At 37.7% G+C, this 22,942-nt stretch overlaps 1 protein-coding gene across 2 annotated transcripts; it reads right to left on the bottom strand.

Moving 5' to 3' along the window:
* Positions 1 to 2,280: 2,280 nt before the first annotated feature.
* LOC146136707 (spondin-1-like) lies at positions 2,281 to 21,914 on the bottom strand. Of its 2 annotated transcripts, XM_083395200.1 has the most exons (19): positions 21,884 to 21,914; positions 20,482 to 20,914; positions 19,579 to 19,673; positions 18,949 to 19,102; positions 17,815 to 17,982; positions 16,881 to 17,094; positions 16,071 to 16,220; positions 15,045 to 15,237; positions 13,262 to 13,408; positions 12,947 to 13,076; positions 12,657 to 12,767; positions 11,933 to 12,047; positions 11,369 to 11,466; positions 10,642 to 10,941; positions 9,141 to 9,284; positions 5,140 to 5,344; positions 4,770 to 4,891; positions 3,922 to 4,092; positions 2,281 to 2,926 (listed from the first exon to the last, which is right to left on the bottom strand). In XM_083395200.1, exons 2-19 carry the CDS (start codon positions 20,690 to 20,692, stop codon positions 2,748 to 2,750), a joined length of 2,907 nt encoding a protein of 968 aa, XP_083251326.1. In that variant the 5' UTR covers positions 20,693 to 20,914; positions 21,884 to 21,914; the 3' UTR covers positions 2,281 to 2,747. The 2 variants fall into 2 exon arrangements, with proteins under 2 accessions (XP_083251326.1, XP_083251327.1); XM_083395201.1 differs by lacking the exon at positions 21,884 to 21,914 and having other exon boundaries at positions 10,642 to 10,938; positions 20,482 to 21,087.
* Positions 21,915 to 22,942: the final 1,028 nt, after the last annotated feature.

Genomic DNA, 22,942 nt, shown 5'->3' on the forward strand with positions numbered 1-22,942 from the left:
AAACTGGACCTAACGCAACCAAAAATGGTTGTGTCAAGTAGTTTTGTTTTCCATTCATGTACTCTTTAATACTGCAGTTTTCCTGAAAACAAGTGTTTTATTGCAAATTTGACAAAATTCAATTTAAGTACATTGCCAAAACACGAACATACTCCATTAAAGACAATAACAGAATGGTGTCCTTTAAGTCCCTTCATATTTAGTGGTGGCAGAAGTGATTGTAGAGCCTTAACTGCTTCTAAATTTTCTAAAAAGCAAAGAACGGCATTATATTAAATCTACAGAAATTGTTTGTCGGTCAATATACTTACTGTCTGAGTATCTCTCCAATTGAGACAGGGTCCATGCTTTTTTTTCCGTACTTCTCATGGTTTCTTCTATATTCTCGTTGATAAAATTATGGTTCCTTAAAATATTTATAATACCACCAATGTCCAAAGACGCAATTTCGGACGCCAGCATAGTTGCTTAAATTTAATAAAAATTACAAATTTAAAATTTCAAACACCTTTAAAAACTGTCTAAAACTTCTGTCAGTTTGGATACAACGTGCAGATGCGAGCATAGTTATGCCATTGTTGTTAAACAATTCGATTGTTTTTCTCGACTACCATGGCCAAGAGGAGCGTCTTCTGCTTTCGTTAGATGGCGCGCAAATAAAAAAAAATAGAAAAAAACTCTCTCGTCGCAAGCAAGCAAAAAAAGTTTGTGTCGCGTTTTCTGCGTTTAAATCGTAACTTCACTGAAGGCGGCCGTCAAAGATTCAAAAACACCTGTAATAATTAGAAAGATTCGTTAAAATGAATGAAGTTTTTTTAGAGTGCTTGATACAAGACCATAATAAGGTTACAACTTTTGCTTTAATAGTTTTATCTTAAAATCATACGTTTAACATATACCTAAATCGCTGTAATAAAAACTGTTTAACTGCTTTTATTAACATTGCGGACTACAGAATAACTTATCCAGATTCCAACCAATACTAAATTAACACAATTTGAAAGGTATTTTGCATATTTATTTGGCGAAAAGGACAAGCAAAAACAGAAAATGTGTGAAAATCATAACTTTAATACTGGACGCGGCTGAATTGGACATCATAAAAACGTCGATTTGTTATGTCATTTGATAAATTCCTGTTTTGTTTATTTTGTGTAGCGGTTAACAGAAAAACTAATTGTCAGTACATTTTTCACGTCATATTTTTACGCTGTATTTACAATTGATACTGAGAGTAGATTTAACTCAGAAACCTTATTTTAAACATTAATACAGGATTGAAAAGTTTTGACCGCACAAAATGTATACGATATAACTTGAAAATATAACACGAAAGGATTGTGTCATGCCAACAGAATTGGCCAACTCCAGCCAGATTTTTAACATTCGATTAAAACATGCAAATTTACAAAAAAGGTTGGGTCATCGAATAGATTTTTATGCACATTTATAATCACTTAAGTCGGTGCAAACGAAGCAAGTCGTCAGAAATTTTTGTGCAAGTGTCAACTACTAGCGAAGCTAATTCTACCTTAAGGTACAGACAGTGCCATGTTTTGTTTGTCAACTAAGTAAGATTCTCTTTACGATAGAGCTAGTCGCTATGTTTTAAAGCGTTCTCATGGTTTTCAACTAAATAAAAGCTTACATATCAGAAAATATTTTAAATACAAAATGTAAACTTCCTTTGACATTGCAAAGAAAACTTGCCATTTTTAAGTCCTTTTTTATAAAAGAGGAAGATTATGTTATGTCACTTTCAGCGCAAAAATAATGTGTTACATTGCTTGTGGTATTTGCACGTCGTAAGCAACTGATCTACCGTCGATTTACGGCGATACTGTACAATTGGAAAGTGATTGAAGTAATATGAAGCAGTTTGAAGCGTACAGGTTAAGCATCTAAAGAAAGTTTCACAAAGCAGCTATAGCACAAAAGCACAAATCACAAATACGAAAGTCTGTGAGTGTCGAGCTATAACGTAGGTAAACATCAATTCTGCTGACAACAACAGGACTCTAATTTCCGAAAACAGCTTTAAAATAGATCAGGTATTAACTCCTGTATGGTTGCCTGAAAAAACTTGAGAAATAATATTACCTTCGAATGTTTGAAAGTAGCAATTGTTTTAAAACTATTGCTCTTTGACTTAATAGTCATAACAAAAATAAACGCCTAGAGGGTTTATTACAATGTGTATATAAAACTAATAAAAATATTTTAACATAAAACAGATTTGCAAACTGATTTAGGATTAGTAAAGTTAACACTCTCAATCATTTGTACCTTATTTTTTCAAGCTTTGTGTTGGTATAGGAGAATATTAAAACGTCGTATGGCCGTTTTACCTTTAAAATATTTATAACATAACAAAACTTAGTTTCAGTGAGCATGGACATTATTTTAAGGCTGTGTTAGCCGGGACCCGAATGAGCTACTAATATAGTAGAATTAGTATAAAAATGTACAAAAATACAAAGAAAGTAAAAATTTATTTCACAAAAACAGCTTGCCTTTGTTTTGTGCGTTTCCAAAGTAATGCACTTTAAGTTAATTCCTAAACCCTAATAGCCTGTCAAAGCTATAAGACTGCGAGAACCTAATTTTACTGTCCAAATCGTTTTCGCACTTCAAAGAAAACACTGCTTACGGGTCTCTTAAAATAAAGTCAACTTGAACGCTTTCAAGGGTTGAAGAAAAAAGCGGTATTTCGAGCCCACAGCTTGCCTTATAACCTGGCTTTGAAATCAGTTCGATCGACCGCAAAGGCAACTTTTCCGTTCCCGCCTTTGGGCGCATTTGGCTCCACCGCGCTTCGGCTTGATCACCACTTTCCTTCTTCGCTTCTGTACACCGGTGGCGCGAACCCGGCACAAATTGCACTTCGACCAACTGCCCCACGATGACAGCACGCAGTCTTGTCCGGCTGAAAAGCGACAACATTGCGTCCGGTAATTAGGGATGTTCAACAATGTCGGTTTGGGGCTGATACCCGATTTTAGGGGTAGTATTAGGACCGGTTGTACACTAGGCTGGTTTCGATGCCAATCTGACGCCAAATTAATATCAGCATTTCACCAGTGGTTAGCGATCTAATTAGGCGTTTGTTTTTGTAGTTTTGCATATTTAACAATCAGTTATACGCGATATTACTGGATCGCCATTAAATTGGTGTAGCCATATCAGTCTCGGTATCGTCTCAACGTAGTGATTTCTACTTCCAAACATAAAATTATTAAAAATAATTTGTTTACTAAAATTGATCTTCTAAACACCAAGGTTATTTTTTTTAAAGTTACCGAAAATATGAACCTTTAAACGTTTTGACCAATAATATTAGCTTTTTTGGCCAAATTAAATACATCAATTAGTGACGGATCGGGCAGTCTTTTCGCTACAATTTACTTAAAAAACTGTATTATGATAAATATCCGGATAACAAAATACTTTGGTATGATTTTCGGCTTCGATTCGGACTGATTATCTTCTAAAAACTTTTCGCTTTTAATCAGTATCACAAATTAGCGTTATAAATTTTGTCAAGTAGTTGTATGATCAGCGACAATATACCAAAGACCGGAAAATTTCGAAAGGAAATGTTAAAATTATTTATAGTTCATTATTAAGAACATCGGTGCTTTACACACGTTTTAGTAGGCTGGCAGGGAAGTAGCCTATAATGCACAAAAATAGGCACAGAAACTGAACGTATAACTGGGCGTTGTTCTCTAAATTTGCTGAAAGATGATGGAATTTGTTTCCATAAGTGGAATCTAAACACTGACACCTACAAAAACATTTAAAAAATATATGATTTTCCGTTTGATCAAAGCAAATAAATGCTTTTTCAATTAACCGCTAATTCATCTTTGGTTTACGACTGTATTATGTTGTCTAACAAAGTCGATATCGTAAACTTACAGCACTTATGTGGACCCGGGCATCGGCGACGCTCAGTCAATTTGACGTCACAGAAAGATGATGACGTCATATCGAGATAGTGACGTCGCCGTGTGGCGAAGAGTCGCTTACCGCAAGTGGCCGAACACTCTCCCCAGGGTTGCCAGTTCGACACCTGACAACGGTTGGGATCTGAATAAAATTAAAGTAAAGTACCAATTGTTGATTTTTACAAATTACGAAAATTTGTGCTAAAAACAACAGAAATATCGGGAATGTCCTTTCATTTGTATTTTATTGCTGAACCGAAGTCTTCCGTGGAATCCAGCCGTAAGATCGAAACAAGAACAACATGAACAGAATAAAACACAATTCGGAAAAAAGGTCAAAATAGGACTAATTACCTAATAGTCGCAATAACATATAAATCGGAATGAGTCCTAAATCTATCGGAATAAGACAAAATCGCCCAGAATCAGGCCTATACAACATTTTACCTATCGCCAATCCCCAATCCAAAGTACATCATTAACTCCGCTAATAATTTCAGCCCTAAATTATTGTTTAACCCCAGCCATTACATACCCGTAACCCCAAACAGTCCCAACAATTCGGTGCCAAAACAGCTGCGGCAAAACACAGGAAGATGATGACGTCATATCGAAAGCCTCAAAAGCATTTTTTTTAGTTATTAAGACAAAATTTTCTCTGGTATGTGTGTGCGAGAAATTGGTTGGTGATTTGAAAGGGGTACGAGAGTTAGTTGGTGAGTTAAAAGAGGTAAAGCAAGAAAAAAGTTTACAAACCACTGAAGTTAAGTGTACAAGAGTATCAACTATGTTCAATGTCGTAAACAAAACATGATTTACTTTGCCTAGGACTGGTTGTGGGTTTCAAAACATCAAGTACTGCGCAAGGAACAACTGGACAGCTTCTTGTTTCCATGACGATGCTTGGGCAATCCGCTCTGGACACTTCAGCACGTAGCATCCTATTTGTTCACAAGATAGGTTAGAAAAAGAAAAGTGTAAAATTGCAGAAATCCAATCAGATGTTTATTGTTTTTGCCAGCCAAAATCAAAAACAACCAAAAACATTGTAAACCAACCAGGTAATCACGACCATCTTTGTAATTAAATTAGCATTTGGCACTATTTTACAAATGCCCATTGACAAAACCAGTAAAAATAATTCTTAGGGAAAATAAATAATTATCCCTCTTTCACAACAATATTTCACCTTTTCCGCACGATGTCGCTGTTTACTCCACAAGGTGCATTGCACGTCTCCCATGGCAACCAGTCAGAATACGCACAAGGAGGAGACGTCACTTTGGCGAATACGTCACTGCACGCAACCATGCATACGTTGCTTTCTTCCTGCACTGGATCACATCCCTGGGCGCTGAACGTTTGATTAAGAAGGCGCTTTCTTCTTGTTTCGCCTACGTTTTGAGTAAAATTGAAAGAGTGAGTAAAAAGCTGATAAAGCAACTGAGATACAGCTATTATGGTAGCGGTTAGGGCAGTGGTTTTCAACCTTTTTCATATCGCGACCCATACAACCAAATGTGACTAACTGACTAACGACCCCCTCCAAAAGTTTGGATTCAGGCATATGTAATACATTTGTGTATGTGCAACAGCACAAAAAATATAACTAAAAATAACAAAAATTATATTATACCACTCCTGTTTATTCTCTACTTTTTTTCTCTTTTAATTATTGCAAGTTAACTTACATTATAGGTTAGTGTTTTCAGTTTTCACTTAGTTGTTTGGCAAACTTCGAGGACTGGCTGGGAGAAAGGGCTGCCGATGATCTCATCCGCAGACTAAACGAACAACGAAGGGAGAGATGGAATGAAACAGTGAAGTCAATAGACTTTACTCATTCCAGTCGTAGAGCCTGGCAAACAGTCAACAGGCTTACTGGAAGGTCGGCAAAACCAAGTAAATGCCCCATCACGGCCAATGCGATTGCCGCCCAACTTCTCAGCAACAACCGTTGCCCTAATGTAGACAGGTCCTTCAGCAGAAGAATTAATGCCAAGACCAAAGAAATTCGTGCTTCCCCCACCTGTAACTCCAACCTTTCAATCGACTTCACCGACCAAGAACTTGCGGAAGCCACCAAACAACTTAAAGTGGGCAGATCACCAGGCATCGATGGAATTCATCCAGAGTTTATAAAACATCAAGGAAGGAAAATGTCCTCATGGCTAACCTCTTTCTTCTCGACCTGTCTTCGAACTGGCAGGTTACCCAAGATCTGGCGTCGGGCGAAGGTAATAGCTTTACCGAAGCCAAACAAACCAAAAGGCGACCCGAAGAGTTATCGCCCTATATCGCTATTGTGTGTTCCTTACAAGATGTTGGAGCGACTTCTCCACACGCGCCTAAATCCTATTATCGATCCACAATTGCCCAAGGAGCAAGCGGGTTTCCGCAGTGGTAGATCTACCACAGATCAGGTTACCCTACTGTGCCAAGATATAGAGAATGGGTTTGAGGCTGGTGAAAAAGTCGGAGCCGTGTTCATCGACCTCACGGCTGCGTATGACACCGTTTGGTTGCGTGGTCTTCACCTAAAGCTCCTGAAGATGATCCCAGATATGCATATGGTCAACTTCATCTTAAACATGCTGAGTAACCGTAGCTTTCAGCTCCACACAATTAACGGTCAATGCAGTAGGACTCGAAAGCTGAGGAATGGCGTACCACAAGGTTCCGTCCTTGCTCCTATGTTATTTAACATATATATTCACGACTTACCCGCCACCCAGTCGAAGAAATATGGCTATGCAGATGATCTTGCAATTCTATTCAGCAAGCCAACATGGGGCGAAGCCGAAGAAGGTCTAACCGCAGACATGGGGATCCTGTCGTCCTACTTCAAGAACTGGAGACTAAAATTAAGCATGGGGAAAACTATGGCCACAATGTTCCACCTAAATAACAGGGAAGCCAAGCGTACTACAAACATCCGAGTCAACAACACGTTGTTGCAGCATAATGCTACCCCCACATACCTCGGGGTCAAGCTTGACAGAACGCTGACGTTCAAGCATCACGTCGACAGCGTCAGGGCGAAGGCAACCGCTCGCATTGCGCTTATACGCCGTCTGGCCGGTACTGCGTGGGGAGGCTCAACTAAGGTGCTGCGTATATCTGTCCAGGCACTGGTGCTATCCGCTGCTGAGTACTGTGCCCCTGTGTGGTGCCGAAGTAGCCACGCTAAGAAGGTGGACACTACCCTTAATAGTGCGTTGCGTATCATATCTGGCTGCCTACGTGCCACGCCAACCGAGCAGCTGCCCGTGCTGGCCGGCATAGCACCGCCTGACATCCGCCGAGAGGCAGCGACCCTAGCCCTCTGTAGAAAAGCGCTCTGCAACGAACAACATCTACTGCACAGAGTTCTCACTAATAAGACTTGCCATCAACGCCTAAAATCGAGGCACTCCTTTGCTGCCCAGGCAAAGACGATGCTACAGGTCGTCAGAGATGGCATGTCCAAGGACACCTGGGTAAAGAACCGGTGGACGGAGAGGTGGTCAGCAGCACCACAAACAAGATTACATCGCTACATAGACAGCCCTTATGAAGTAACAGGCCTGGACCTTCCACGGCGACAGTGGGTTAATCTTAACCGCCTCCGCACTGGAGTCGGCTGTTTCGGAGCGTCGATGCTGAAGTGGGGCTTGACCGACAATCCAGCTTGCATATGTGGCGCCCAACACCAAACTGCGGATCACATCGTGGAGGAATGTACCACCTACCGTCCACCCCATGGGGAACGAGGCCTCAGGGACCTCGACAATGACACTCTGAAATGGCTCTCGTCAACAGAGCTCCGTGTTTGACACACGAAAGAAGAAGAAGAGGACTGGGTGTACAAGTTCTTCAGTACACGTAAAACTGTGTACTGTTCCAAAAGAGGTTGAAAGTGAAAAGAACTGCCAAAGCTACCTGATTGATACCGGGATATCAATAGTAAGTCTACATTGTTAAATAACACTCTATCTCGAAACTTTCTTCTTGTCAGCTGTTTAAACATTCACTGTCAACAACATTCACTAATATCATTACAGATATTTTTTATGGTAATTAATTGTCATTCACGTACTAGTGATTTGTATTTAATTGTCGTATTCGCGACCCCCAGAGAAAAGGCAAACGACCCGACCGGGGGTCGCAACCCCGAGGTTGAAAACCAATTGGTTAGGGCAACATTATATAGTTATAGTGTCAGGACAATTCCAACAAATATTTAAGAGTTTTGCGCTTATAAACCTTCGTGGTAGATGACATGGAGTGATAAAGCGGTTTTACTGCGAGAGGTTGCCCGCGGCCCTTGAGGCGCGTGCTCTCTAGCCACGTGTTTGTAAATATTTATTGTGTTGTGCGTTGATTGTATCGCAGTGTAAATTACGCGACTACTCGCCTGTAAATGTTCGTGAACTCCTTGTGGTATCCTAATTCGAATTAAATCATTGGCTTACTTTGGGCTCTATTGTTATAATGACAAGGCGAAGAAACGTTAAAAAAATGTTGACAAATTTCAGCGATCTGTACACAAGATGTAGACAATTTTTGCTACTGCTGAAAAAAAAACGTTACACGCACAAAAGTAGAAGCGCTGCAACTCATTCAGACAATAAAAAAAACAAAGTTTTACGTCAATATATACGCATAGTTTTTAAAATGAGTATAGACGTTGAAAATGGGCAACTTCATACATAAACAAGTTTTGTACATTACTTTTCAAATATATGTTGTTAGCGTTGATAACTCTGGAAGACATCGGAATTAAGTATTCTCTCTTTATGCATTATGGTGTAACAAACTCCCTTCTAACATTAGCTACTTCGCTGCGGGAAGTGATATATTGAAAAAAAAATACTTTGTTTGTACTCTGCGACCCAGTTGAAGGCATACCAAACAAAAATACCACATACATTTATACTAGTAATAATACACCGGATGACTTAGGAAAGGCTAATTGCGAAACCAGACGGCCTAATCAGCATAATATCAAAAAAATAGCCTGTGGTCCGCTTACGACCCTCGTCTAGCTTTGTCTAACTTGCATAATAATTCTTTAAGTTTGTAAAGCTGAATTGTGTCTCAGAATATACCGTTGTTTGTACTTTGACACAATTAGAATTTATAGGCCCTGTAACATTTTTACAGCCACAACAGTTTTTATCACGAAATCGAGAAGTACTTCAACATCACCTTTCCCACAAGTGACGGAACACGGCATCCACGGCGTCCACGTCATAAAGTTACATTGTCCGCTCGATTGTACGTCACAGGGCCCGTTGTAACATTGTGACGTTTCCATCAGTATTCCCTCGCAAATCAAAGACGAATCTGTGCCTGATTTGAAACAAGATCAAATCAAAAAAAAATAACTATTGCGAAACGAATGTTAACAATTTAAATTGTCATCGCTTTTAGTTTCCCAAATTAACATACTTTTTTATTTGATCTTGTTCAACGATACATTTTCATATTTAACTTGAAACGAAACTAAACAGACAGAGTTATCTCATTATAAAATGTCGTGTTTTTTTAAGAAACACCGTTGGCAGTAGGTGTCTAAAATTCTAATAATTGTTTTACTTGTGATTTTGTTGTTGTTGATGGATTACATTTTCCTTTAAACAGGGAGTTCTCAACAGTTTGCCTATCAAGTTTCCCCTTGTATCTGGAAAACTATAGTCATAATTGACCCATTATCCAAAACAAAGTTGTACTTTATTGACCGAATGCTACATTTTAACAGGGAACACAGAGTAAGACCTAAAACCAACAATACCTAAATCAGAAAAATCCTAAATCTGTCAGAATAAATTCATCGGAATAAGGCCTAAACTTATCGGAATAAGGCCTAAATTCGTTGGAATAAGGCCTAAATGACCAAAATAACGCCCGAACCTGTCGGTAGAGGGTATAGAAAGATCGGGGGCCATCGGTCTGACATCGGCCTTTTTGGTGACTACGTTTGGACGTCCTAGTCTGACCGGCGCTGCTGTTTTGGCACAGGATTTTTGATCTTGTTTGGGGTTATTGGTGGGTAATGGGTGGGGTTAGAAAATGGGTTAGTGCTGAAATTATTAGGGGAGTTAGTGATGTACTTAGAAGTGGGGTTTGGGGTTAGTTAAAATGTTGCTTAGGCCTGATTTTGACCTTTTAGGTCTTATTTCGACGAGTTTAGGACTAAATTCGATTTAGATGGTAACGACCATTAGGTATCAGTTCTATTTTGGCCTTATTCCGAATTGTGTTTTATTCTGGCGTTGATGTTATTCTTATCTCGGTCTTACGGCTGGAGTCCATTTTAACAATATGTAGTTTAACGAGCTACCCATCAACTACCAACCAATATCCCAGTATATTTTCCTGAACCTCTTAGGTTTGGCAAACTGCACTGTGAAAACTACTACCTAAAATCGTGTTTATTTGGTTATAAATTTGTGGTTGGAATTTTGAAATTAATTACGATACATTAAATTTACAAGAAAATTCGATCTTAAGCTTAAGGTGAATTGATGACAATTCAAGGCTGTGGTATTTTATGAAACATTTTTTAGCACTCTTATAGGTAGTAAACAATTTAAAAAGCAAAAGTATTTTATGAAAGGACTTTGATGTACTGTGTAAAAGTGTAACAAGGCAATCGGTCGGACAATATCGAACAATTTTGATAAACATCAAAATATTTCCACCGAACCTTGCAAGAACCTTTTTCTCAAACTCGATCCGTAACCACAAGTTGTAGAACACGGCATCCATCCTGACCAATCAGTGTACGAACACGTGGCGGCATGTGATTGGTTGTCGTCGGCCTCACAAGACGCCGAGGTCATGCACTTGGTGTTTTCCATAAAAAATGCTTTGCACGCTACGGTGCCGTTTTGGCGGGAAGACGACGTCAAAAGCTTTTTGCGTAACGCTTGACCGACGCCGCACGTTACCGGGCAATTCGACCAATCAGACCACGGCGTGTACGTACAACCAGGGATTACTTCTCCTGTATAATTAATTTTTTTGACTGTTATTTAATGGAGTTTTAAACATATATAAAAGTTGATTCTGTCAAAATGTTGTCTTTATTTACTTTGTATGCATACATATTTATAGTCGTGTTGCTCTAAATATATGCAGCTATACCTATTAGTGGTAGTACATTGAACGTGTTACTTAACATGATCAAACTGATTATCTCGAGGGCAGAATTGCCATTTGAAACATGTTAAGATTTGTCATAGCGCAACTTCTAGTGGCCTTTTCGTTAATTTTAAGGTCACATTATGACAAGTCAGAAGACTAAATCATATAGTCCTTGTAACGAACATTTTTTTGTCCATCTTTGCGGACATTGCATTGAAACTATTCAGTCAAAGGCAGAATGCCATATCTTTACCCAACTGATTGAAAAAATTTACTATCAATTTTACCTGGGTCACTGGAGCATGACATAGACGTCATGCATTGACTGTTCTGCATGAGTGGTTCCGTGCATACTCTGCCATCCGGGGCCCGACTTAAAACGAACCTTCGAAAATATTCGCAGTCAAATAAAAAAGCAGTCAGAAATAGATTACCAGTTTTTAACGTTGCAAGAAATATTGATAATAAGGACTCAATGAATATCAAATTCAATAAGTTATAGGACGAGTAAAACTATGTTTGAAACATAAAAAAATACTTTGATACAATTTCAAGCAGCGTTGACACAAAAACATGATAAAGCATCTTAGTACCACACCCGATTATCAACGATTATTGATGGGATACTTATAAATATAAATGCATGTAGTGAAATAATGAGAATATTAGGTTTTACTTTTTATGCAGTTTATTTGTTAATAAAACCACTATAATTTGCTAAATTGAGTGTTTTAACTAACATTACTTATGTCTTGCTGTTTAACGAATTCTTTGCCTTTGTGTTATAAACCAGGATCTGATAATTTGATTGTTTACTATTCAAAACTGAGCAATCATAACTTATAAGCTACCTTTTCCTTATGGTCCGTCCGAAGCCGCATGATACGGAGCAAGGCATCCAGCGTGTCCAAGACGTGTAGGTACATCCCTCAGTGGCACACGAAGGCAAATTGCATGATTCCATTTCTAAGAAAATTATAAATTTTTCAATATATTGTTTTGCTTTTGAACTACTTTTTGCACAAATTTTGTGTTACGCAAAGTGCGGTGTCTAAGTTGCCTAACGATAATAATTAAAATTTGTTATACTTAAATTTTAAAGTTTTTAAATTAAGCAGCTTTGATCTCTAATCGGTAAATTATAAAAATCCTTAAAAAAGAATTCTATCGTTTTTTGATAGCCCTTGGTAACAAAATTTGTAGATTTGCCCAAAAATGGCATCAATTTGTATCAATCATTAAACCAAACACTAGTTTTCTAATAAACAAATAATTCTAATTTCCATACCTCAAATTTGTAACATTTATGTTTAATTTGTTTGTTAAATCTAACAATTAAATTTTCATTTTAAATCTGGTTGTTGCAGTTAACTACATGACTTTGGGTATTTTAAAGAAAGTTAGTGTAAAGTTTTAGTTGTCAATATCTGTGCTGCACAATGGGTTTGAGCAAAAATAACATCTAGTTATCCTACATCAAGGTACAAAACACGGTTTGAACTAACTATAGTGACTAATCCCCAAGTGTTTTGCCACCCATCGCAAATCAGTTTATAGATTTAATAAACAGTTTACCTTTTAAGGGAGCAGGGCAGTACTTCGGCTCGGACGGCCATTTTAAAACACGTGACCTGAATCTTCGCGAATCGCCACAGGTGGCGCTGCAGGGCGACCATGTTGTCCAATCTGCAGAACAGCATCAACGTAAAGAAGTTAAAAAACACAGCTCAATAAGCATCCCTCTAAGTAAGTAACCAAATAGTCTTTGAGACATCTTTTGTAACCTTGGTGGCAAATTTGGTTTAAGGTTTATCAAGAATTCCCTATTTTAAAGCAAATATTATATAAAACGATCGAAAAGTCACCTGAAAACAAACACGCAGTAACTTCGTCTGAATATTTGCATTCCTTCATTGGGCCCTTGCAAATTTCTTTTTCCATGGTAGCCTCGCACGCAGACGTTCCAGTCGCTCTCTTCACCTGTCTGTTTCGAGTCTAAATTAAAAAAAACACAGGGCGGGAAAAATAAAAAAATGCTTTTTATTGAGTCGCATCAATGTTCAACTAAAACATTTTATTTATATACGCTGAAAAAAAATGTGAATACAACTGAAAGTTTAATATTTTACTTTATGTTTAGATTTTTGTTTAAAAGCTTCATACCAAACCGATATACTCACTTTTATTCCCCACCCACACAGGGCCTCGCATTCCGACCAATCGCCCCACTCCGTGTACATACAGGCCGGTGATGTCTCATGTGACGTCACTCTGACGTGTTGCTCGGTGACGTCAGGCGCTCGTTCGCTCTCACCGCACTGGTCTCCCTGGGAATCAAGTATGAGGTAAAATCAGACACAAACAAATTTGTAAAAGTCCCAGGTTTATTGCACTTGTAGATATTTAGACCCATTAAGGAAATAAATAACCAACGAAGAAATTGCGTTTTTGAATAAATAAGCTTTAGTCTTATTTATATACATGTCTACACAAAACATTTTTCTTTAAGGTATTTTCTGATAAAAGTATACAAACTAAAAAGAAAGTCTTTTTTAGCAAGTTTATAAGAGACAAATATATAAATTTTTTTCTTAAGGTATTCAAAATAAAAATTGGAAAATAAAAAGAGAATCCCATCATTAAAATCTTGGAGCATTTCGGGTTGAAAATAAAGTACATGGTGGTCGAAAAGTCACTGCGCAGTGTTCTAATTATTCTTCTCTAGGTCTAGACTATCACCTAAGGCAGTAGCCCCTAACCTATGGGTCGCGCCCCAAGTGGGGTTGCCATAACTCACCATATTCCTGCTGATTTATGTATCTCTTTACAATGACATCACACTAAAATACGTGACTGGGCGCATTTTCTACATAAAATTTCTGTTTTTATTTTCTCTTTTATCAGCAAACGTGACATTAAACAAAAATTAGGTTTCTTTGATTTATCGTATTTTTGCAGATTGCTTTTTTGACATTCTTTCAATGAGTTATAAAAGGGCTGGTCAAATTTTGTTATTAAACTTAGGCAACGTGGTCTGCAGATATAAGAATTAGGCTTTATATTCCTAAATATAACAGCGGATGCAGCAAAACGCATTTCGTATACCTCGCCTAAAGTGGAATACTTAAAGGTTTCAGCAAATATTTACTTTCGGACTTCAATACAATCAACGTACTCGACACTGTCTAATTATATTATTCAACTACTCATTCCGTTTTTAACCACATGGCTTTGTGAAGTTGAATTCAGCGCAATTAGCTTGTTAAAAACGAAACATCGTAATCGCTTGGAAGTAGAGCACGACAATCACAACATGCGGTTATGCTTATGCGAAATGGAGACGCGTTTGCAAAAACTAGTTGATATTATTCAGGAGCAACCATTACACTGAATTCTGTTCGTGTGTTAAATTTATATTTATATGTTAAATAAAACTTCCTACATGCGATCCTTTTGTTGCAAATGCGTAGCCACAGTTCTCTGGAATTGTGTATAATTTACGCATATTCGTTCATATAATTTAAAATAGTTTTATATATCTGAAAACAATATAGGGTCGCATTGTAAATTTTATTTCATTTTTTTACATTGGGGTCGCTTATTAAAAAGGTTGTAGACCACTGATCTAAGCTAAACAGGAAAAACTGCAGTGTATCGAGATCGTCCGCGCATTCTGGATGACTTGCAAGCAGCGATAACAGTATTCATTCACTACATTTCAAGAGAGCAGGTGTTTCAAGACAAAATAAGAAGGGACAAAGCCCATATTGATGCCAACGGGGATTCTTTTAACATTATTTATAGTTGTCATTCATATTTACCTCCTTTCGGAACAACCTGTATATTAACAATACAAAATAAAGAATCCAATGTTGTCGATGAGGAAGCGTATGCCGTTCATTTACTTCTAATTTTAAAGGCAGAAGGCAGATTTTTATAACCTAATAGATCTCTTCTATTCACCTGTATAGCCAGTCGTGTGATGACCACCCTAGCTACTGGTGGTATTTCACCCCCGGACATGTTGTAGAAGGGTGACTGCGGGTGGTCGGATGTGGTCAGGGGCTTTATCTTCTCATGTGGGTGCGTGGGTGAATTGGGTGACATGTAACTCACTCCGCTGTCGGTACCCGCGTCCCACGGCGTCAAGTTGTACCTATTATTTAACGGAAAGGCGTTATTTTCTGGAAAAATCATTTCGAAGTGACTTAGTAAAGTCATTGTAAAATAACAAGGTAAGCCCCAGTCAAGTCTAAAGATACGAAATCAATTCTAATTCAATTCATAGGCATCACAAATAAAAATTAAACGATTAAAATGTGTAAGTTAATTCCATTCCAAGCTATATTTAGCATGGCAAAACAGGAAACTAACAGCAAGCAACGTTTTTACCTTTAAAGTTGAGATAAACAACCAATGTTTTACGAATTGATTTCTAATCAAAGCACTTAACATTAAAAAATGTGTTCGTATAAAGTACTGAGTTAACAAATGTCTTATTCTCAAAATGAGTTACTTATGTCTTATTTGCAAAATGGGTTGGTCATTTTTCTTTCATACATCAGATTTAGGAATGATAATAGTGGAATAGAGCCGATACATGATGCTAAGTGGTAGTTTCGGCACTCGTCCAATACTATAGGGTGGCATCGGTGTCGATCCGATACCAAAATGATATATAGTTATAGCCATGTTTTGCAGTTTAACGCAGCGATTTAATCTCGAAAGATAAATTTATAAAAAATTAGGTTAAATTTGATCTGAATAAGTTGAATGAACGAAAAAACCTAAAGGGCGACGTCACCTGTTTAAACTATATTTTAACTTTTTCAGAATACTTTTTGTCCACAATATCGGTATCGAAATAAAATAACGTCTATCGTATATCCCTATCAGATCTCAAAACACGTAACCAAAAACAATTAAAATCCGTGACGATTAAGTAACCAAATGATTTACTACAACATCGCTTGTCACTCAACTACTCACGTTCTTTCTCCAGCCCAGCCGCATTCATTCGTGCACATCGACTCTTTGGTAATACCGACGTTCCAGTCTGGACTGGGGCCCAGCATGGTCAGTAAAGATACAAGGGGATGGGCAGTGTCCACGTTGAAAGTGTCCGAAGGCGGTGAACGTCTGTGAGGTCGGAGCGTTTAGTGTTGGTTAAATTATGATTTATCCTGGTTAGGTAGATGTTCAACACTTTAGACTACAGCAGGAATGGCTGACCAATTTATTGCGAAGATAACAGAGCGACTGAGATATTTCGAAAAACACGAACGTGTCATAACACAGCACATTCCGTTGTAATATTATTGCGAAACTTGCTGCTGTATGGAATTATATTATTCTTGTCTGGTAGTCAGTTTATCAAACACGATTCTGCGTGACTTATTATAGGAAAATTAAGTTATTACGATCAGAGTTTGCGCTATTATTATGAGAAAGGGGAGTACACACACAACAATTATTTTCCTCGTATCAAAGCGCATTTGGCAGAGGGCGATCCACACCGTAAGGATTGTATTTTAGGTCTTTTATACAGCAGTGCAATTTTACAAAAAGTATTTTTTAACATTTTGTTCCTTTCTAAAATATTTATTTTGATTTTGTTATATGGTCGCTGAAAACAATTGTAAATAACGCAATTATTAGATGCCTGGTCGAAATATGTGTTGCTTGGCTCGTCGGTCTATAAACTACAGACATTAGCAACTTTTCTGGAAAGTAGCTTTACAACACGAAGTAACTGAAAATATTCGTTAAGTTGTTTTTGTAAAGTAAATAAAAACTTACAAGTTTCTTGGCTCGTGCGCCGGCCACTGCGCTTTGGTCTTAATCACAGACATGACGTCATCGACTCGTGACCTCACTTCGGTTTCGACGTCATTCGGCCAGCCCCACTCGGCCACTTTCTGCACGGCCTCACTGGCGTATTGGCCGTAGTCCCAGATGACGTAATCTGGGCTGTGTGACGCGCCGATGACGTTGGACCAGTGGGTCGAGAAGACTGACGTCATAACAAAAACAAACGTAATTTTATTCAGATGAAAAGCAATCACTTATATCACTTGACATTTTTGGTATTTTTTTTACATATAAACATCACTGTTCAATACAGGCGTACTAAAGCCCATGATGTTAAAATGAATAAACATTTTTTTCAAAACGTTCAGAATAATACCTACTTCTGTATGGGCATTGTTATTCTCACTACGTCTCACTACAAGCTCCAATCATGAAGTCTCTTACAACTCCGAAATACAAACTTAGGTCTTGAAATAAAGGTTCAAACGTGCCTTATGCTGTTGCAGAAAATATACTAAAAGTAGGAAGACTATAATAAGAAAAATTATAGCGTCTTATATATTGTTGTTTATTAGTTTGAATTGCCACAACCGAAATAGTTATCGAAGCTTGAATTCTATACCGTAATGGTTACCAATATACCTAGGTGCACTATGCAAGGATCTGTTATGTAGCTTGAAAATGAATTGCCAAATAGGTCGAGGTAATTGTATAAATTATCAGTCTTTAAATTTCACTTACAATTTTGTAACATCTCAAAGTAGTTTACATGCCTGATGTATAAAACGTTATACACATAGGATTTCTCTATTGTTTGTACAGTTTATTAATTAAATGTCGTATCCACGACTCCTTACGTTACTTATTATGCTCGCGATTAACTTAAAGTGTATTTTACAATAAACATGAACTAGAAAATTACCAGGATAATCTTTGGGGTGATTTTCGGGCGACCAAAGTCCGTAGAACGTCATCCGGTAGGTGGCGGCCCCGCAGGCGCAACACTGCACTTGTTCGTTAGGTGGCGGTAAAGCGCTGCTTTCGCAAATGGTAAGACTTAATCTTCCGCTGTCCTTGAACCAAATTGAGCCTGTAAACAAGAGAAAATGGTACATTCTGAACAAACAGACACAACTTTACATTAGTAGTCCAGCAATATCAGACATTTTATGTAAATGTTTCATGAGTTATATATTACATATTTCGCCAACAATGGTATTATCAGTGTATCTAACGAAACATTAAAACTGTAAAAAATAGTCAAGAAATATAATCAATATGAAGTAAAAATGAAGAAATGAGAAAATCACAGCACATTTTAGGTGCAGGACCCCTGTCCTAAACAACAAGCGCAGGTCGATACGCAGCAACAAACGCAACAAAGACAAAAAAAGGCGAAAAAAAAGATAAACAAAAAATGGCATAAAAACGCGATAACGAAATAACAAAAAATATGCAATAGTTAGTTAATTTGAGGCAGATATATTTTTAATAATCGTAACTCTAATTATAATGAGCCAATTTCTTCGTAAAATTTAACGTGTGAAACAAAGGCTGGAAAAAAAGGAAGTATTTTGTGCAAAAGCCTTCCTCTGAATAGGTGGAACACGCGCAAAGATGCTGCAGCTTTGTTTTGCCACACAAACCATCGCCTATAACGCATTCTATGAAGAACGTGGAGTACACCAACGAATGGAAAATTTATCAATACTTAATTTACCAACTTTGTGCAATTGAAATAGCATTGCTACTATTATTATATCTTTTTGCCATCTGAAATATAATAAGGGGCAAATTGGTGTGGTCTTTGCATTGGCCAACAAGAAATCCGGAAATTGCTGTTCACGTAAAATGGTAACACTTTTAGCAATAAGTCACTTTAGGTTTCTGGTGTCCACAGAGGTAAAGCCCGAGTTGCACTGCGGATCGGAAGAAGTGATATTTTTAGTTTTTAACGCCCCCAAAAATATGCTACCCACAGTAGTCAGAAAAGATCACCCTCGACTTAGCTATCCTACGTATTTAAACAAGGGCATCTGCAATGAACATAACTTACCTTTTTGCACGACGCTTGCTGAAATCCGGACGCATCCAAATCCGCTGGGAGGCGCTCTCCAGACTGCGGAAACTCGCGTCTTTTTTCCGCTCGTGACGTGTGTTATCACATGAGGACAAGAGATGAGCGGTCGTGATGTAAAAGCGTTCACGGGCTGTAAAAAACAAATGGTTAGCCCTAAACTATAGGTCTCAAACCCTAATCTCTCTTGAGGGTCAAATGCAGACGTAAAATATGCCGAAGGCCGCAATACACTACTTGAATTTAGAAAAAAGTCCAATGTGCAAAAAACACATTCTGTGAGGTATTGCGTATTCATTGGGTGAAACTTAATGACATCGACACCCATATTGTTAAGTTTGGCACTGTTGCGTGTATTTAGCTTGCATTGCCTATATTTGAATATTTGTTACACCTGTTCCTTTTTATACATGGCTTAATATACAAAATGAAATTTTTCATTGGTAATAATGTAGACGATATCAAGTCGTTTAAATCTTAACGCGACCTAACCACTAACCAGCCTTATACCTTGCACACAATTTCTTGACCAGATACACACAGAGTTTTTTTAAATATTTGCTTCGAATAGTTTTTACTCGAGAAAATATAGTTTAAAGTGATTCTCACCGCAAATGATCCCGCCGCCCTTGACGAGTTAAGTTGACTTGTTGCCCTCAACGCAAATCCCCTAAAAGAGGCTGGAAGTGAACTTTGAAGAGTCACTGAAATCAAATGAGCGTAAATGTGCTTGTTTCTTGTAATGACAACAACTACCCTATTTTCACTTTTAATTTTACTTTTCAGGAGATCCGTGTGAAATCCGTCTATTACTTAAATTTTGTACGACTGAAAAGTAAATAGTTGAAATAGACAAATTTTCACAACGCGCGTTTTAAATACACCGCTCCTTTATTACGTCACAATAAAAGTTAGTTGAATTTATTTTAAATGATATGGTACAACGCTACAACCACTCATTCAAAATACAGCGTCGATAAAATAGCTATAATAGTGCATAGATTATGAGACAACACCAACTACTTTCGGTGAAAATTAGTTTAATTCAATGACAAAACAAAGCAATTCTGCGACTGAAGAAAATTTGTGATAGCAGGACAGACCAATATCTTTTGGTTTAGAATAGATTTGCTGAAGTTGGTTCTTTATAAAAAAATGGCATAACTTAGCCTGTAAGGCATATGGCTTGGGTTGAAATAAAGTTTTTAATTTGATACAAATTTGATACATTTGTGATTGTCTACTAATTTTAGAATGGTATGTGGTTAGCATTTTCAATAATTTTAAAGAATTTTTGTGAATGCTATGAAAATGAAAATGAAAATGACTGTGACTTTGCTTGTTATTAACTTAAAAGGGCTCCACTTGTATTTGAGGGGTTTGTGATTGACTTGACTTGTTATGGCAATGACATGAACTAAGACTCGACTTGGACTTCGATTTACTTCCAAACTACTTATTTCCAAAGGATTTTGTCATGGCCGAGAATTACAAAAGAAGAAAAACTCTCACCCCTGTATTCCCGTTCGGGTTCGTACGACTCCGGTGCCCCTTCGATCCGCACACGGAAGCCATTGTCCCTTGGCCTGGGGCGGGAGTAGTGGGTCAGCGGGGGATTTCCCTGGCAGTCGAGCACGTGTCGACGGTAAGGGTGGTAGCGACTGGTCGCCGCCTCACATAAGGCAAGTAAAACTAGGAAGACCGCTGAGGCGGGCGCTTTCATCTTGTATTCCGCCTGGAATTGAAACGATGACGTCACGCCGATTGGATCCCCGGTGGACTAGGCAATTATGACGTCGACAAAGGGTTAATCATTTCACGTTGGCGCAGCTCCCCTTACAATTCGAGGTTGGCGTCTGCTTGGCTGTAACGAAGACCAATGAGTTGTCCTTTGCGGAACACTTGAGACAGAAATGCCAATGCAATAACTATGTTGAGACGGTTTCTGAAAGACATCAACAAACTTGAAGCAGTTTATTTTATCTATTACGAACTTGTCATTGTTGAATTAACGTTTTGTTGATTTTAGTAGTTTTATTAGTGATGTCCGATACTTTTATTGCGATGCCGATACCCGATAGTTTGGATTAAAAGTATCGCGATCCGATCCAAAACCGAATGACATCATTACTAAGCGCAAACAAGCAATATAAACGTAATTAAGACTTCAAAGGCATGTTTTCTAGGCTATTAGGCCGCAATTTGCTTTAGAATGATGACGTTTAGTTAATATTAAGTTATTGAAAAAATATTTTTTTAATTTTACCTAGTATCGGACAAGCCACTTGATATAGGGTATCGGCTCCGATCCGATATTAGCGGACACCCCTATATATAGGAAATGCAGTTATTTTTTTGCATTCTGACTTTCTTTCTATAAAGGGGAACTTGACGAAAACACCGCTTTAAATATCTACTTCGGACATAAGGTAGAATACATCTAACTGTGACACCCCGCCTCAAACAAATTCTCGCACTATACGCCATAGATTAGGTTAAACAATGCTCTGCTTAAAACAATCTGGCTCTGTGCAACCGGTTGCCCTCATTCTACAAGCGAAACAACGAATTACGTTGCGCGTCGAAAAGAGCCAATTCGCGTATCTTATGAATAATCCATGAATTCTGATTAACGATAATAATTATAGTGCCAAGGGAAAAAAGATTCGCCTTTTAGGCGAAACTGTCAACTTTACATTTGAACCAAGGTGTAACCCCATAGAAGCCATCAGAACAATATAAGATTTATAGTAAAATCTATAACTAAAATTTGTTTTATCTATTCTTTAAGTTTATTTCTTAGCTACAGGATTATATTTTAATACAGTGACATGTACAGTGGCGTGAACTCCAATATATGTGTTAGGGTTGTTAATATACGTTTCACAAAATCACTAAAATTCGGGAAACTTACATTCCTAAAAACAAACAAAGCAATCTTTCGGATACATCAATAATTAAATTGCTGTGTTCAGGTACGCGGCAAGTCCCATAGAAACGAACCATACGCATGCCTGGTGTGGACATATAAGACTTTCTAGAAACCAAATAGTTAACAAAAAATGAGTCAAAATTAGAGTTGTCAAACAATAAACACGTTTAGGATTGTTTCACATTTAAAACTATTGATATTTTATTTCTTCCTGTAACCTGTTGGTTTACATGACTTACCATCAAACTTCTTGTGTAAACTAATATAAATCACCTTCGGGTTATAAGAACCAAATTAGCTAATTAATGACATCCGAACATCCCTTGAAACTAAACCAAAGGAAATACCTCATTGCTAACTTACTGGGAAAACAGGGTTTAATAAGCAAATGACTGGTTTACGTTTACCATATAAAAAATGGCAAGCATCACTTTGCCTATATACTCGAATCTAGCGGAAAACTGACCGTTATTTAACTAAAAATAGTGATTAAACGCTGAACAGAACACCATGTAATACAAACCCAACTAAAGGCAATAAACGCATCGGACCTGTGTAGTCCATAGTATAACTGATCAAACATTAACAGGCAAGCTTTAGCGATGTTTGCTTTAATCCCAAAGGACCCAAGACGTTGTTGCGAGATGGCAAACTGCGATTACTTTCGAATGTTTGAAAAACGCTCCGAATGTAAATCTCAGAAAGGCTTGGTTGAGATGTAGCGTACCGCTATCAAACTGATTGTGTCTTTTTTGTCCCATTAATTCACTACGAAACGCATTCCCAGTTGAATAGAACTTTTTCAGAGCAAAGCAAACCAGCAACCAGAACAAATAAAAGCCTCTGTTAAAATTGAAACTTTTCTCAACCATAAATCAGATTTTACAGGTAAACGGTAATGTATTTGCAGAATACAGACAGTAACCCTACAAAATACGCCTCGAAATGTATATGTGATTATAAAAAAAATATCGATCGAAAAATATACACCCGCGCAATACCCGGTGTTATACGTTAGCGTTCGATTCAAACCCACTTTTA

Source organism: Ascidiella aspersa, chromosome 8 (assembly GCF_963924565.1).
Source record: "Ascidiella aspersa chromosome 8, kaAscAspe10.2, whole genome shotgun sequence".
NCBI classification, from domain to species: domain Eukaryota; kingdom Metazoa; phylum Chordata; class Ascidiacea; order Phlebobranchia; family Ascidiidae; genus Ascidiella; species Ascidiella aspersa.

Bases quoted from the DNA above. Each gene is read 5' to 3' on its own strand.
- LOC146136707 (XM_083395200.1), bottom strand. From the start codon at position 20,692: ATGAAAGCGCCCGCCTCAGCGGTCTTCCTAGTTTTACTTGCCTTATGT. The intron at 19,103-19,578 runs GTGAGAATCACT...TGTTTTTTACAG, and splicing joins GGGCGGCGGGATCATTTGCG to CCCGTGAACGCTTTTACATC. The intron at 4,892-5,139 runs GTGAAATATTGT...GTGAACAAATAG, and splicing joins AGCGACATCGTGCGGAAAAG to GATGCTACGTGCTGAAGTGT.